The sequence below is a fragment of the Pteropus alecto genome, unplaced genomic scaffold (genome assembly GCF_000325575.1).
Source record: "Pteropus alecto unplaced genomic scaffold, ASM32557v1 scaffold23, whole genome shotgun sequence".
Lineage (NCBI taxonomy): Eukaryota > Metazoa > Chordata > Mammalia > Chiroptera > Pteropodidae > Pteropus > Pteropus alecto.
Window position 1 is genome coordinate 274,266 of NW_006435837.1, and position 16,295 is coordinate 290,560.

Genomic DNA, 16,295 nt, shown 5'->3' on the forward strand with positions numbered 1-16,295 from the left:
ACTATAAACTCGTTTGTGTCTCCAACTAGACTGTAAGCTTCATGAAGATAGGGGCAGTGTCTTTTTTCTTTACTACTGCATTCCTAGCATCTAGTACAGTGCCTGGAACACAGCAGGTGCTTAACAAGTATTTGATGCTGAATGAATCAATGTAAAATGAGGATGATAAGAGTACTGATGCGACCTTTCAAGCACCTTTTATATACCTTAGGTGCCTTATACACATAACCTCATCTAACCTTTACAATTCAGCAATATTATTTGAATATTATCATTCCCATTTTACAAATGAGCAGGCTGAGGGTTTGGGAGTCAATTTATTCAAAGGCATACAGGTAGTAACTAGGGAAGCCAGGATTCAAACTTAGATTTGTTTGATTCTAAAGGCCCCACTTTCCCCCACTATAAACCTGCCCAACCTTTATACCTATCATAATCACATACAAATGTATGCCAAAGGGCTTTTAAAATGACAAAGCGTTTATAAATGTAAGGTAGTAACTTGAAGCATTAGGGTAACAGATGAAAAAAGAATTTGCTTCTTTCTGTTACTAAAAGAATCTAAAATTATGGCAAAGCCAATATTATGATACTTGAACACAAGTTCCGTATGTGAAGATCATGGACGATGGACCTGCAATGTCACAGGCTTACCTGGGTGGGTTTTCTCTGAGGTAGTCTGCTTTCGGTAACATCGGAAATGGTTTTGTGGGTCAGATGGTGAAGAAATGTACACATTGCTTAGACTTTATGATTTTTCTGAGCTGCTAAAATTCCCTTAATGGGACTATTACTAATTATAGGCTATTATCATCAGGGGTGGTTTTATTAGGAGAATATTTGGTAGTATATGAAGGAAGAATGAATAGTCTGCTAGGGTTGCCAGAGTTGTTTTTTTGGGGGAATGGGAGACAAGTGTTTTTCTTTTTACTCAAATAGGACCATATTATTCATACTGTTCTGCACTTGCCTCTTTCACTAACACAATATCTCAGCTATCTTCTGCAGAATCATATGTGGGGCTTCAAAGTTTAACATTATGAAAGCACCAACCCTTATTTAAGCAGCATCCTATTGATGGGCATTATATGGTTTACTTTCTTTGCTGTTACAAACAATACTGCAATGAAATTTTACAGATATTATAGAATAGATTCCTAGAAGTGAAATTGCTGGGTGGAAGGTAAGGGTATTTTTAAATCAGAGATTTTTATTGTTGGAAGATCACTGCCTCACATCTTCAAATAAGAAACTGAATTTTTAAAAAGATCATATCAGTTTCAAAAAAAAAATAGTTACCTATGTTAAAAATAAATCCAGAAATATTCATTTAGGGCTAATCAAAGAAGCAATCCCAGAACCCCATGCAATAATATTAGATTAAGATAGAAGAGGAAAAAAGGTTATATATTCTGTCTTTACTTAACAAATCTTTTAGCTTGATAAGTAATTAAATCTGTAGAAAAAACAAAAAGCAAAATACATACCATTGCACAAATTGTGAGCTTTAGGAGTCGAAATACTGTTTTGTCCATATGAGACAGCCAAGCTCTCTGTATTTTTAGAGCTGAAATATCTTTATAAGTGCTGAGAGAGAAAAAAAAAGGTTAAGATTTGTGAAGCTGTTTTCATTTTCCTAAAATCTTGGGGAACTCTGAATTTTTGCTTCCTCCTCCTGAACCTCCCCACCCCCAAGACTGACATAATGAGGAACATTTGGATGTGGTCATTGGAACTGGTCATTTGCACAATCTAGTTAGGATGAAGATATGAAATACTTGAGAATATTTCCCTTGAGATTAAAAAACCATCCTGGCTAAAACCTTATCATCGAAAGGGACATATATATTATAAATAAAATGTCAGGATACAAACTTGCTTTCTGAAAACATCCATGACCTAAAATGATTCTGTTGTAGTTAATTCTTAAAAATACTGACCAACCAGTTCAAGTGCTAAGAAAACAGAATGTGGAATCGTAGAAGTTACAGCACGCCCAATTCTTTTCTCGGAGCAGTTTCTTAGAAAAAGAAACTCCCTTCTCTGGTCTTTGCTTGAACCAGGTTCATCTCAGTCAGGCTAGAAAATTATTTTTACTTTTGATCATGTCCCAGCACTGGCAGATTGTAGGGTTCCCCCTCTCCCAAACTCCTCGACCTGTCATTATCCCTCACGGGGCTACATGCAAAGAGAGGTACTCCTGTATAATGTCACTGGTGGCTGGCAAAATGCAGACTACAAGATGTAGAGTAGAAAAGCCCTGGAGTATGGAAACAAACCTTTGAATCTGTACCGATGACATTTATTAGCTGTTTAACCTTCTGAAAACCACTTACCTCTCCCAGTTGCTGCTTCCTCACTTATAAAAATGTAATAATAAGACTGCTTCATAGAGTTGTGTCAAGATCAAAGAGATGTGTGTTAATATGCTCTGTAAATTATGAAATACTATAATTATAATAATTATTCAATACAAAAATAATTTTAAAACGCACACAAAAAACTCCTTCAATTTACAGACTAAGAAGTGGTTGATGTTAGCTGGGTCAGTACTGTATGGAAATGGTTCAGTGTGGAAAGTGATACAACGTGATAGATGGCTACTTACGGTGGTCGTACTTTTGTCTTTCCAGTATTTGACAAAGGTGCTTTGCGGCCTTTTCCCACGCGTGGATTATCTGATTTTCGAACACCAGTAACTGGTGGCTTTGAAGAACGATTCATTTTCCTTACAATTAAGTACTCTGAAAGTATATAAGTTAAGCATTTGAGGTCATAATCTATATTGTCACACTGTTTAGATGAGACTCAAGTGTCATGATTGCTGCACTAATTCCAGAACCCCTAAAAAAAGAAGGCCTCGTGGATCTCTTAATGTTTGCAGTCTTTGTGTACTAAAAATATTATAAGGAATACAGGAAAGACAAGGGGATCTATCCATAGCCTTCTAACTGGTCTCCCTGTCTCCAGGCTCTTCGGTGTCCCATTCATCCTCCAGACTGCAGCTGGAGTTAACTTTTTAGACCAGTAATCCAACCTTATCACTCCCCAACTTAAAATCTTTCAGGGACACCTCACTTCTTCCAAGGTGAAGTCCAGACTCCTTAGAATGGCTATTCAAGTCTTTTCACAATCTAGTTCCATTCTCTTTCAAATCTCAAAATACCAACTTTCATTGGCATTTCTCTCTACACTGTGAGAATAAGAATTTCTTGCTAAAATCAATGTTTTAGAACTCTGGGCCTCTGATCATGCCATGTCCTCTCCTCTACTGGAATGACTTTCCTGCCACCAGCAAATATCAATTCATCCTTGAAGACCCCAGCTAATTGATGCCTCTTCTCTGAAGCTTTCCACCTTTTTTTCACAGAACTGCTCACTCCTGTCTTCAAGGTCCCATAATACTGTGTATGTTTTTCTTTTACAGTACTTCTCATATTACATCATAATTTGTTTTCTTGGCTGTCACAAGCTCATTGAGGACAGGAGGCATCTTACTAACTATGGAATCCCCAATGCCTAGCAGAATGGAGGGTTTTTACATGCTTGTCTAAAGATTTTCCACCCTGCTTTTACCACGGAATAGCTGTGAGCCTTTGGGCAAATCCCTTAACCTCTCAGTAGCTCAGTTCCCGCCTTGGTAAAGTGAGAGGGTGCGTACTAAATGATCTGATTCCATCTCTGATTTTCTATCCTTTGATGCATGACTTCAATTTAAATGCAGTTATCAAATTCTTAGTCATTACTTAGTTTCTTATACTAAACCAGAAGCTCTTTATCTTTTTTTTTGGTGTCATGGACCCCTATGGACAGACTCCTCCCAAGAACTTTGTTTTAAAAATAAATAACATAAAATATATAGGATTACAAAGAACTTCAATTACATTGAAATCACTGTCACAGTATTTACGAAAACAAAATTATAGAAATAGGTGCTTTCTTTATGCATTAGAGCTCTAATAACTACTGTATTTGTCAAGTAGTAATGAGTAGAAATATTTCAAGAAATCTGCCCTGATTGTAACATGATATGAAAATATCTGTGTTTTCTATTGATGACAAAGTCACAGGTACTGCTGATATCACTGTGGTTTATTTCCTACACTATAATGGAAATGCTAAAGTTCAGTTAGAGGTTAGTGAAAATAATTTTTTCTCCATCCAAGTTCACGTGCCTCCTGAATTAAGAATTCCTGCCTTAATTTATTGGAATACTTCACATTTTTATATACATATGACGTTCCATTACTAATGCAGAGCCTTCAGAGTCTTTGCAATATTTTTCCTTAAGGATGTGGATGGGGATGGTTTGGAATATATGATTCACTTGAGAAGGAGAAAAGCAGTCCTTAGCATCCCAGAGTCCGCCTGGCACTCACAGCTGGGCTTTGGTGTTACTCTGGCTTCCTAACGGCAAAGCCATGCTTCCTTGAACTCGCCCCCAAATCACCCAACCAAAGCCCAAATCCTATAATAAAGCTTTCTAACACCCTCTTATGAGAAGCCCCATGTTTACCAAGGTGTGCATTTTCCCTGCAGCAATGAGAAATAAATCCAATTTATTCCACTACAGCGGTGCTCCTACTAGTCTTTGGTGGAGGGCAGTGACATACCACCACACAAATCCCCAAATCTTCCGGATGCCCCCCTGGATGGGGTTGTACTTTCCATGGGGTTAGGACGCGAAATACAGAATAAAATACGAAACACATTGCCATTAGCAGACATTATAACGATTGATTACGCGAGTCACAGGCTTTAAAGGTGGACTACCTAGGTTTGAATCCTAGCTTCCTACTTCCCATCTGTGTGGCCTTGTACAAATTACTTCTCTGTGCCTCAATTTCCTCATCTGTTTGGGAGTTATAATCCTGTCCACCTACTTAGGTTATTGGAAAGATTAGATATGTGTAAGGAGGTTAGAACAGAGCTAGGCACATCGCAAACGCTGTGTTAGAGCTTATTATTCTTGTTAATAAGATAATTATTGTCATTATTACTTATTTCTACCAGTATTAGGGGACAAACATTTGATTCCCGGCAAGGGGGGAAAAAAAGGTCAGTGCCTTTCGAGACTAAAAGACGTGGCAAATCAGTTTAAATTTAAAACCGTCCGGCCCACGGTAAAAAAAAAAAAATCTGAAAACCTTTTGTGAAGTAAATCCAGGGCCCCGAGGTCAGCGACTTCCGCCTGCGAGGCTTTCGAAGCCGCCTGAGTCCCACCGAGCGCCCCCGTCCGGCAGCCTCCGCGCACAGGATTCCCAGCCCACGCCGCTGGACGCCCAATCACCGCGGCGACAGGCGATTCTCAGCGCCTGGCGGCGCGGGGAGCCTCCCTATTCGCGCCCCCATGTGCCTCCTACACGGAGCTGGCGCTTTTTGGCCGCCTAGCAACCGCCGGCGCAGGGGCGGAGCTTCTGGGAGGCGGGGCTTGAGTTCATCTGAGGCGTGAGGCGCTACGCGCTGCGGCTTAGTGACGTCGTTCCCAGCCCCCGGCTTCCGAACTAAGTCTTCACAGAATTGAATTGGCTGCACCACTACCACCCGCCCCGCGGCCCACTTGCGCGCGGAGGAATCAGGCCCCATCCGGCCGCCGTAGCGGCCTCTCTGTAGTAGGCGGGGCCTAGACTGCGGTGACCCTGCCAGAGCCGCCGATGCCAGCGACATGTTCAAGGTGAGAACGTGGAGCCGGGTCACAGCTGTCACCGCCCCCTCCCGGCCTCCCGGAACCCTCCCCACGCTCTCGTGGGCCTCTCTGGGGGCCAGGGCCGGCTTGCCCGGAGGTTTTTCCTGCCTCCGGGCCGGCTGCGTCCCGGCTCTGCGGTTCATTCACCTGTCCGCTTGAAGCCAGCGGCTGCCGGGCGGAGGCGTGAGACTCGGGGTTGGGTGGGTGGGGCCCTTTGGGGCGTGCTCTCGTGAATAAAACACTTTGAAAAACTAAAGAACTCCTCCCCCAAAGTACCCACCCCCTCCTCTGCTGGTGCCCTCTTGCTTGCTTTTGATGGTAGGGTGAGGCCAGCTTCGAGCGCTGCAGGGTTAGGCTTTGGCTGCCTGGCAGGGTCAGGTTTCAGAATGTAGTCTGTGAATGGGGGAAGGTCACTCTCTGAGAGCTGCTGTAGGATGTGGGGGTGGCTGGGGAGTGGCTGGGTGAGAGGGGAAGCTGGAACTTTGCTCCCCTCCTCAGTGAACATTATTTAGTATGGACAAGTAGACCTCCTTTATATTTTATGAATTTGTGTTCTTTGAAATTGTGCAGTGAAGAGTTTGTTTGAAAAAAGTAAATGATAGTTTCTATCATGAAAAACGAATCACAAGCTACCAGAAACTAGTCTACAAATTGTCTTCAAGAAGCATAGCACTTATAAAATAATGCTAATGAAATTGAAATTTGTACTAAAAAGTTGTATTGAGCTCCTGCAATGTGCTTTGGGCACGTTAGTACAGGCTATAAAATCAGAAGATGGATTTTGCCTTCCAATCATGGCATTGCTATCTTCTAGCTGTGTGACCTTGGGTAAGTCACTTAACCTCTCTGTGCCTGTTTTCCCATTGGTGAAATTGGGGGACTAGCGTCTACCTTATAGGGTTGTTATAAAGAATAAATAAGTATGTGTAAGCACTTGAAAGGGGCTCTGGCACATAGAAATACCGTCTAAGCATTTGCTTTCATTTTGTTTTCAGGCAGCTCACAGTTTTATTAGGACGACAGATTCCATAAGCAACTTGCATTCGTTTGATTAATTTGTGTTGAACACCTATTATGTGCTAGGAGCTCAGCTCAGTTTTAGGGTTGCAATGACAGAGGCTATGCTGTGATCAGTTGCCATGGGTATCAACAGTATACTGTGGTAGTAAAAGGAGAGCAGAATCTACTCTGCCTAAGGGGTTCTTAACCTGTGGTCCTCAGCCCCTCAAAGTGTCTGTGTAGAATCCAGGGAGTCCCTGAACTCTGACGGAAAAAAATATCTTTGTTTTCACCAATCTCCAATTGAAATCTAGCAATTCCTTCAGTTGTGAATATAAGGAACTGTCTCAGTTATCTGTTGCTGGAGAACGAACCATTGCAAGCCAGCACCTTAAAACAACAATGATTTATGCTCACCATCTGTGGGTTGGCTGGGCAGTACTGCCGGCATCCTCCAGTGGCTCAGTTCAGCTGGTGGCAACACTAGGAGATGGTCTTACTCCCATGTGTGGGGGCTGGGTACTTCTCAATGTGCTTAGCTTGGGCTTCCTCACATGGTTACCTGGTTCTAAGAGGGCAAATTCCAGTGTGTAAACTTAACTGCTTGCATCACATTTGCTGATGTCAAAACAAGTCAGGTGGATAAGCCCAGGGTCAATATGGTAGGGGACTACACAAGAATGTGAATATGAGATGTGGTTCACTGGGAACCATTAATTTAATAAGTTACTATGGCAACAAATCAGTATTATTAAGAGTACCTGTCACCAATAGAAGTCACAGAACCAATGCAAGTCACAGACGTTTTCATGTCTCATTACAGATGTTGCAGATCTCAAAATGTCATTTATGCTCATCACTACAAAATTACAGTAGTAATAGGATTCACTGTTAGATCTTTTTATTTAATAAGCTAATAAAGAAGCACATATTACTATATCAGATTTTGGGTTTTAAAGATATTTTTATAACTATTGCAATATAATTGGTATTTTTGGCAATTAGAAGCCTTATTTTGAGAAGGTCCATAGGGCTCACCAGACTGACTGCCAAAGAGGTCCATGGCATGAAAAAAGTCCGGGCACCCCTGTGGACTTCAGGGGAGGCTTCACAGAGCAGACATTTAAATTTAGTTTTGAAAGACAAGTTGGAGTTCCTGAGGTAGCTGAGCTGGCAAACTTCAGCACTGGTACTCCACTGGGGGAAGTGCCAGTAACAGTTCTGTGTCAAGGGAAAGGTAGAATGAGCTGAAATGATTCAAACATGTAGTTTGAATAGAAAAGATTGCAAAAAACCTTGGAGAACAGCAAAGTGTAAGGAGTAGGTAGAGGAAGAGGAGGCCAGAGATGTTCGAGAGGCAACTTTTGAAAAGTCGAAGTAAAAGCACAAAAGAGCGATGTTTAGAAAATCACTGGAGGAAAGTTTCAAGGACAGGTTGTGTTAGAATGCTTTCAGCTGGGAAAACCCAATTGCTTAAATAGTAAGGAAAATGATCTCATAAAGTGCAGAGGAGAGGTGGACTCCCGTGGGTCAACAATGTCATCAAGGACCCATCTCTTTTCTTGACTTTCAACAGTAAGATTGGTTCCCCTATGGTTGCAAGATAACTGCCTGTAACACATGTTTTCCCATTCTTTCTCTTGCTCTGAAGAGAAAGAGGACAAAACTCTCTTTCTAGAGCAAGAGAAAGAGAGGACAAAACTCTCATGCTTGGATTATGCTCTTCAGTCTGGTTGGACCAACTTAGATCAGGTGTTTGCTCCTGACCCAATAGCAATTGCTGGGGGAATGCCATGCTCTGACTGGCTTAGACACAGGATCGGTCAGGGTAGGGTCACTTTACCCAAATCATATGAGAGAGAAATGAATTCTTGAACAAAGTGGAGGAGTGGAGACTGGATGTGCAACCATCAATGTCTATTACAGAAAGATGAGTTAGTTAAGTTTGGAGAAGCATCAATTGATTTGGGCAATTTGGAAAGTTTTCATGATACATGTAGGTTTTTGATGGAAGTGAAAGCTAAATTAATATGATTGGTGACTGAGATGTATAAATACAATAATAAGCTTGACTGTCAAGGGAAGGAGAGAATATGCTAACTAGGGGGACATGTTGGGTCAAGATTCTAGAGTTGTTTTGTTGCAGTAGTCAAGATTTGGCAATGTTTATGGCCTAGGGAGGAATGTAGGGAGGGAGCTTTTACAAGAGAGAATCTCTTCCTCCTGTGAGATGGAAGAAGGATGGGAGCGATTGTAGACCAGTCATTCTCATCTGGATGGTACCACCCACTTTGAGTACCTTTTGGAAACTCGGGTTAGTCTCACATCTTTAATTTAGTTGTGTTGAACATTTATGTACAGACATGCAAGTCTTATAAATCTTTCCTTTTTTGTTCTCTATTATGTTACTGTCGGTACTGATCTACTGGTCTCTTTGTTTTGGACTTAATGTGTGTAAGTGGGTGATGAATTTTATTTCAAGATAGCAAAAGAGTTACTTAAAAATATTTGTCATAAAATGTCGGTGTTAGGTTAGTTGAGAACCAGTGCTTCTCAAACTTTAATATGCCCACAACTCTTGTTTGAATTCAGATTCTGCTTCAGTAGAACTAGGGTGGGACTTGAGATTCTCTCCATTTTTTTTTAACAACTTCCTGGATGATATAGATGCTGCTGGTCACCCATCATACTTTGAATAGCAATAACTAAGGCAAATTGGTAGATGAATGGTTTCTTGTGTTTTCAAGGGCGAGTGATTTTATGAGCGTAGTGGAATTTGGAAGAGGCACTGACCAAGGAACAAAAAAGAGAGGCTTTGAGGGCTTTGCTGAGAGCTGCTAAGGCAGATCTATCACGATTGCAGTCTGGGAGTGGGAACAGAACAAATGGTAGGATTGATCTTGGTTTGGGAGTTATCAGCTTGAATCACCTAGGACTGGAGGGCAAAGGAGTTGATAGTATAGGTGTTGGTGGAAAAAGTACAGTGCCTGCCTAGTTATGTGCACGTATAATTAAAATATTTAAACTGTGACCATTGTCTTAGCTATTCATTTTCAGGCCAGTAGGGGGCACTGGTGGATTAAAAAACACATTTGAAAAGCTGCACAGTGTTCAATGCATTCTTTTGCAGGAAGCAGCTTTTCTGGGTGCTGCTTCAGCAAGCTTGAATATTGAATACATACACCCAGTCCCGATTCACATCACTAGATTTCATTTATTACACAAATGTTTGTCATGGGCTGGGCATCGTGCTGTAACCTGGAGGGTACAAATGAAAACAAACAAACAAACAAACAAAACCAATTCTTACCTAGGAGAGAGTCCCAGATTTGGCTACACATCAGAATTTTTCAAGAGACAAATAGTTTCCAGGACTCAGACCATAGATAAGATTTAGTTTATAAGTGAGGTCCACAAACCTTTAGTTTTGAAAAAACCCCCGAGGTGACTATGAAAATTCCATTGCAGGAGCTCACAATGCTGTTAGCACAGACATAAACAGCTCGTTCTGATGCAGTAGGATAAGTGCTCTCATGTAAAAGCGTTGCAGAAATATAGAGCAGTGGGTCTCGACCTCGCCTTGCACATTAGAATCACCAGGGGAACTTTTATAAGTCCTGATGCCCAGGCTGCACCCAGACCAATGCCATCAGAATCTCGGACTGGGATTTAGGCATCCAGTTTTTAGAGCTTTCAGCCAACCTTGAGAGCCTCTGATTTAGAGGGATGAGCACCAGCAGGGGGCATCAGGAGACATGTAGAGGGGACCATGCTTGCACTGACCTTTGAAGCTGGGCAGACAAGGTCGAAAGGGCCTTCCAAGCAGAGCAGAAGAGCACATGCAAGACACGGAAGTGACAAGAGTTCAGTGCAACGTTAAGACCTTGGGCTTCACTGTGCCACCATGGGCAAGATACCAAAGTTCTCTATAGTTGCGTCCTCATCTATTAAACAAGGATAAGACTAACAACAACCTTGAATTGTCGTGTGGATTAAATTAACTCAGACCTAAGGTTTAGCACAGAGTGGGTTCCAGTAAATGTGACCTAATAGTAACTTTTAGTTGGCCTCTTGTAAGAGGCTGCTACGGTAGAGTTATGGTGGTGCACATTCTTGGGGCTTTCTGAAAGTATTTTTTTTTCAAAACTTGGTAGTTGGCTGGATGTGGCAGAGGAGGGAGAAGGAGAATTCAAGTATGTTGCCCAGGCTTTTGGCTTGGAAAATTTAGTAGCTTTTAGAACCATTCATTGAGATGAGAAAGTGGGAGAAGGCCGAGTGTGATTTGCGGGGAGATGATTTGATTTTTTAAGAGGCTGGGCTTGTTGGAATATCTGTGGACATTACAAGATGATAATAAGTTGACATGAAACCCAAGGGTATGGAGTTTTCTTGAGAGCACTGTGGGCTGGAGATGTGGGAATCATCAGATGCCTCAAGGGCGAGAAGGTGGCCTAGTGAAAGCTGGTCTTTATCAATCCCTTCTTGAAGGACAGAGATGTGACCTGTACCCAGAGCTCACTGTGCAGAGGAGCCCGAGGTGACGGTATCCTTGACTATAGGTATTATTATCTCACATATTCTTTGTGGTTGTTTAGTCTTGTAATGCCTTTATTGCCTTTTCTTTTTGAAATTAATTTTCTTTCTTTTTTTTTTAATCATGGTGACACTGGTTAACGAAATCCAGTAAGTTTCAGGTGTACAATCAACAGTATTGAAATTAATTTTCTTTCTTTTTTTTTTAATCATGGTGACACTGGTTAACGAAATCCAGTAAGTTTCAGGTGTACAATCAACAGTATTGAAATTAATTTTCTTATCATGATTAGTATGTAATTAGTACAGACTGAGGGGAAAATTACACTGCTAAATGGAAAAGGAAAATCATCTGTAAATTGGAAAAGTACCATAACTTTTTTACTTGAATATTATTTTAAATGTCACATATTTTGAAAGATAATAAAGATTTTTTTCCCCTTATAACTTAAGCATTTCTGAGAGAATTCTTGATGAATTATAGTGAATACATTATTACTCACATAAATACATGTTTATGTGCAGAATTATTTGGCTTTTTTCCCTCTTTCTTATCCTTCCAAGAAGAAGAAAAAACTACCTTGCACTGCTAGACGCAGTCAGAAAGCACAGGTTCTGCTTCTGTTTATGGTGTTTTTGGTTTCTGGCAGAGTGACCTCAATGAGATTTCTTAATCTCTTGGCATCCCCTTATCGAGGTATTGTGGGGACAGTAATACGCCCCTCCACATTGCACAGTATTGTTGGGAGGTTCAAATGCGATAACATATGTGAAAAGCACATTAAACTACAAAGCACGAGATGAGTGTAAAGTGTTTCAGCCCCTTCTGTATCACATCTGTCCACCGAGGTAATCTAGAATTTCAGGTTAGCACTGTGGATTTAGGACTATAAAAGAGATTAGACTTGGATAAATTCACTGATCATTTGGAACTGAATTCTGCTTAAGGCCACTGTAACATTCTTCCATCTACTTCTAAAATGCCAATAGCCTCTCGTGTGCAGCTAACACTGGAAGAGAAGAAAGTAGATGATTTATACCTTAAAAGAATGGGGGCAGAGGCAAAATGGAGAACTAGGCATTTATGATAGGTGAATTTATTATTCCATGAAGCCCATGCATATTTTAGACTTTTATGATATAAAGGTTTAACTTATAATCTGTATGTACATGTGCTTCACACTCATGTCCTTTCTAGACTAAACTAGAACTTCTTAGAGGCTAAGAAATGAACTTTGTTATTTGTATTGTACATTTAAAATTATTGCACCTAATTAGATGCATAAGAAATCTCTATAGCAAAGATATGTAGCTGTTTCAAAAACTTGAGAGTTATTAATAGTATGACAGGGAAATACCAAAAGATTTTTAAAATGAAGGAATTAAAAGAGTTTGTATCAGTTGATTTTCTGCAATAATGCCTAAGTAGAATTTATGATTAGTGCATACAGCATGAAACTTACGTAGATGTTTTCGGGGGCGGAAAAAAAATCTCAGTCTAAAGATATATTTTAGAATTTGGAAGTTGTTTTTTACATTTGCTAATTTTTCTTAATTTTGGCATGGCCTCATGCCGGTGTTGTTAGAAAGCTTGAACAGTGTCAGTTTCTTAATGTAGTGAGCTTTAAAACTTGTGTTCATTGTGTGCTAAAACTTGTAGAAGCAAGAATTTAGAGCAAAGGTTGTAGAGTTTTCAGTATGCTGAGAGCCTATAACTTTGAATAGTAAGCTATATTTTCATGATAATAGTATTATAGATAATACAGTTGTGTTTTGAATGAATATTGTTTTAAAGGCACTTTAAATAAGTCACTCTTTGTTTTCCTACTTCTTTCCGACTCTGAAGCAAGCAGTGTGTTTTATTCAAAGTCCACACTGGCTCCAACTTAAGGATGTCTTTGTTTGGTTCAGTGAAGATGAGGAGCTCTCTATGGGAGCTAGAAATAAATTCACAAGTGCATGTTCCTTGCTTTAGTTGGGAGGGATACCCAGTGGTCTCTTTTTTTTTTTTTTCCAGCTGTGTCTATTCATTCCTTTGAATGGTCTATTTAAATAGGATGTGTGAAAATAATAAAGGTTCATTCATCTCACAAATGTCAGTCCTTTTGAAATAACAGCCTGTTTTTCCTTTGTGCTTGTTGAAATGAATCTCCTCTTCCATTAGAGGTGCTGATTCAAGTGTGGCATTATGATGCGGGATAAACCTGTAAGTGAGTAAGTAAGCACCCGGTGATAGGGAGTACTTCGACAAGTTTACCTAACTCTGATGATGGCTTACCTAACTTGGCAAATATTGACTCTGAGCTTGCTTATGGAGTCACATCATTTGGGAGCATTGTTAAAAGTTGTTATGTATAGTCTAAATATTGACTTGACTTGTTCCTTATTTTCGTGGAAATTTTCATTATGAGTCCAGAAAAATAATAAACTTGTCTGATAAACAGGAAGGAAATTGAGCTGAATTGAACCTTGCACGTGATTTTTTTCCCAAAAGAATTTTGCAGTTTTGCTTTCCTTAAAGAAGAAAAAGCCCATGACTAACAGACAAGGTTGAAGGCAGTTGTCATCCGTGAATTTGGCATTCTCTGTGCGTGTAGTGGTCTGTTAGGAAACGAAACCTATTAGGAAATGTTCTGTTTGCACACAGTGATCTATTAGGAAATGAAGGCTGGATAAACTTTACTTTGACAGAATAGCTCTTCCTCTTAGAAAATGAAGATTTTTTTTTAGTTGCTTGAAAATATAGAAACATTTGAAAGGCAAGTCTTGAAGTAAATGTTCCCCTGTGGTTTTCTTTTCCTACCTATGTTCCCTTAACTCAGAAAAGAATGGATGGATCTCGGGATGCCATTCTGAGAGAGAGACAGAGAGAGAGAGAGACAGAGAGAGAGAGAGAGAGACAGACAGACAGACATACACACACAGAAAGAGACAGAGAGATACAGAGAGGGGGAAGGGAAGAGGAGGGAAAGGAGGGAAAGTGGAGGGAGAGAGGGAAAAAAATATATACATATATACATATATATATGTATGTATATATACACATATAGGAGTTTTAGGTAAGCAGTCATAAGTTTCTGTTTGAATGAGGAAGTTCAAAATAAATTTGAAATATGATAAATTGTATGTCGTCAGTGTTCCAAGTCTGTGAAACCAGTGCAGCTCAACCAGATGACTCAAAACTTGCCTGAAGGAACAATTATCTCACTCTTTGGCCCTGAGGTTTCCTTCCTGTTTATCAGACACGTTTATCATTTTTTTGTGTATGAATTTAACAAAATTTGATAACTATTTTTAAAGAGTAGGAAATGAAACAATTACAGATGAAGCGTAGTTTCTTTGCTTTGCTGACCTAATTTTGTGGTGAATTCGCCCTCCAATGATAAAATAGAAGTTGGTGTTCCGTAAGAAAATGATAATGTAATTCTTGAAAGCAGACTCATTTTTTTTTCTGCTGTCACCTCTTTAGATCACTACCTGTCTGTAGTGGTTAAGGTAGAACAAGGAGATATCAATTACTCCAGTACAAAATTATAGAATCGAAAGCTTGTCGTAAAGTAGTTCTGCTTGTCGTAGTTGGGAGACAGTTTTTCTTTTTGTTGGTTAAAGTCTGAACTCTTAAAATATTGGCTACCTAATTCCTTCACTATGATACAGATTGAAATAATTGTGGTTTCTATTGTTGTCGAAGTATAAGTGCTCTCAAATGTATATATCAAAATGAGTGCCCATCAAAACAGTCTTTTTGAGAGGACAGTTAATTATCCAAACATGCTGTCACTGACCAATATACTTATGCCAAAAATATCATCACTGATCAAAACATTTTGTCCCTCTTTATTTGGAGTTATCTTCTTGGTGGCAAATTCTTTAGGCTATCCTCAGGAGCCAGCCATTTTTGTTCTTTGCATATTATAATATTCATTGTGAAAACTTCAGGAAATGCGAATAATACTAAAGAATCACCTTTAATCCCACAATCTATAAAAAACCACTGTTAACATCTTTTCAGACTCATTTCTGGGCATACTTATGTATTCCCTCAGTTTGACATTTTCAAAAACACTCAACACCCCCCCCCCTTTAAAACAAAGGCCATTTTCTTATCAGTTTTTCTCATTCATTTCAAATATATTGAGACCAGTTTTCTTATAAGCTTAAAATTTGATCTGAAGTCATTTAGAAATGGAAACCACATGATCACATATTAAAAGTAAATGTCCCTTACTTATTTGTTATATAAATAGTTGCAATAAATTCTGACTCAGTATATGATTTATCAAGGCTACTACTTTAAAGAAAAAATATTTTTTTGAGGAGGTGTAGTTTATTTTTCTTTCTGGCTGCAGTGAGTTTTTCTGTTTTACCGTCTTAACAATTTTTTTTTAATTTCATATATTTTTTGTTGTAAAAAGTCACATAAGAAAATTTACCATCTTAATCTTTTTTAAGTGTACAGTTCAGTAGTAGTAACTGTATTCACATTAATGTGGAAAAGATCTACAGAATTTTTTTATTTTACAAAACTAAAACTTTATACCCATTAAACAATTCCCCATTTCCTCCTTCCTCCAGCTCCCAGTAACCACCATTTTTACAGTATTTGTCTATTGTGACTGGTCTTTTCACTTAGCGTAATGTACTCAAGCTTCCAATATTCCATTGTATGTATATGCCACATTTTCTTTCCTCTCTAATTTTCTATGGACACGTGGGTTATTTTCACTTTTTGGCTATTGTGAATAATGCTGCTGTGAACATGGGTTTGCAAATATATCCCCAAGACCCTGCTTTCAATCATTTTGGATATACACCTAGAAGTGAGATTGCTGGATCATATGGTGATTCTACTTTTAATTTTTTGAGGGATCTTCGTACTGTTTTCCTTAACAGTTGCACCATTTTACAATCCCACCAACAGTGCACAAGGGTTCCAGTTTCTCTATATCCTCACCAACACTTGTTATTTTCTGTCTTTTTATAGTGGCCATCCTAAAGGGTGTGAGGTGAGAAAATACCTATTTAAAAATTATATAAGTAATACCGAAATAACTTTTTCTTGTAAAAGTCAAAACAG

The 16,295-nt window shown here is 39.4% G+C and overlaps 2 protein-coding genes across 3 annotated transcripts in view; one reads left to right on the forward strand and one right to left on the reverse strand.

Annotated features, from left to right (window-relative positions):
- Nucleotides 1–5,378, reverse strand: part of CUNHXorf58 (chromosome unknown CXorf58 homolog) — a 24,459-nt gene extending 19,081 nt beyond the window's left edge. For both annotated transcript variants that reach the window (XM_015589132.2, XM_015589131.2), the window contains exons 1-3: nt 5,148–5,378; nt 2,609–2,744; nt 1,488–1,587 (exon numbers count right to left, since the gene is read on the reverse strand). In XM_015589132.2, coding sequence (XP_015444618.1) covers nt 1,488–1,587; nt 2,609–2,724 — 216 coding nt within the window. In that variant the 5' untranslated portion in view covers nt 2,725–2,744; nt 5,148–5,378. The remainder of the gene's footprint in view (nt 1–1,487; nt 1,588–2,608; nt 2,745–5,147) is intronic.
- A 146-nt stretch (nt 5,379–5,524) lies between these two features.
- The window catches only part of APOO (apolipoprotein O), a 52,252-nt gene continuing 41,481 nt past the window's right edge, over nt 5,525–16,295 (forward strand). Inside the window, exon 1 of the mRNA XM_015589133.2 lies at nt 5,525–5,674. Within this exon, the coding sequence (XP_015444619.1) occupies nt 5,666–5,674 (9 nt within the window). The 5' untranslated portion in view covers nt 5,525–5,665. The remainder of the gene's footprint in view (nt 5,675–16,295) is intronic.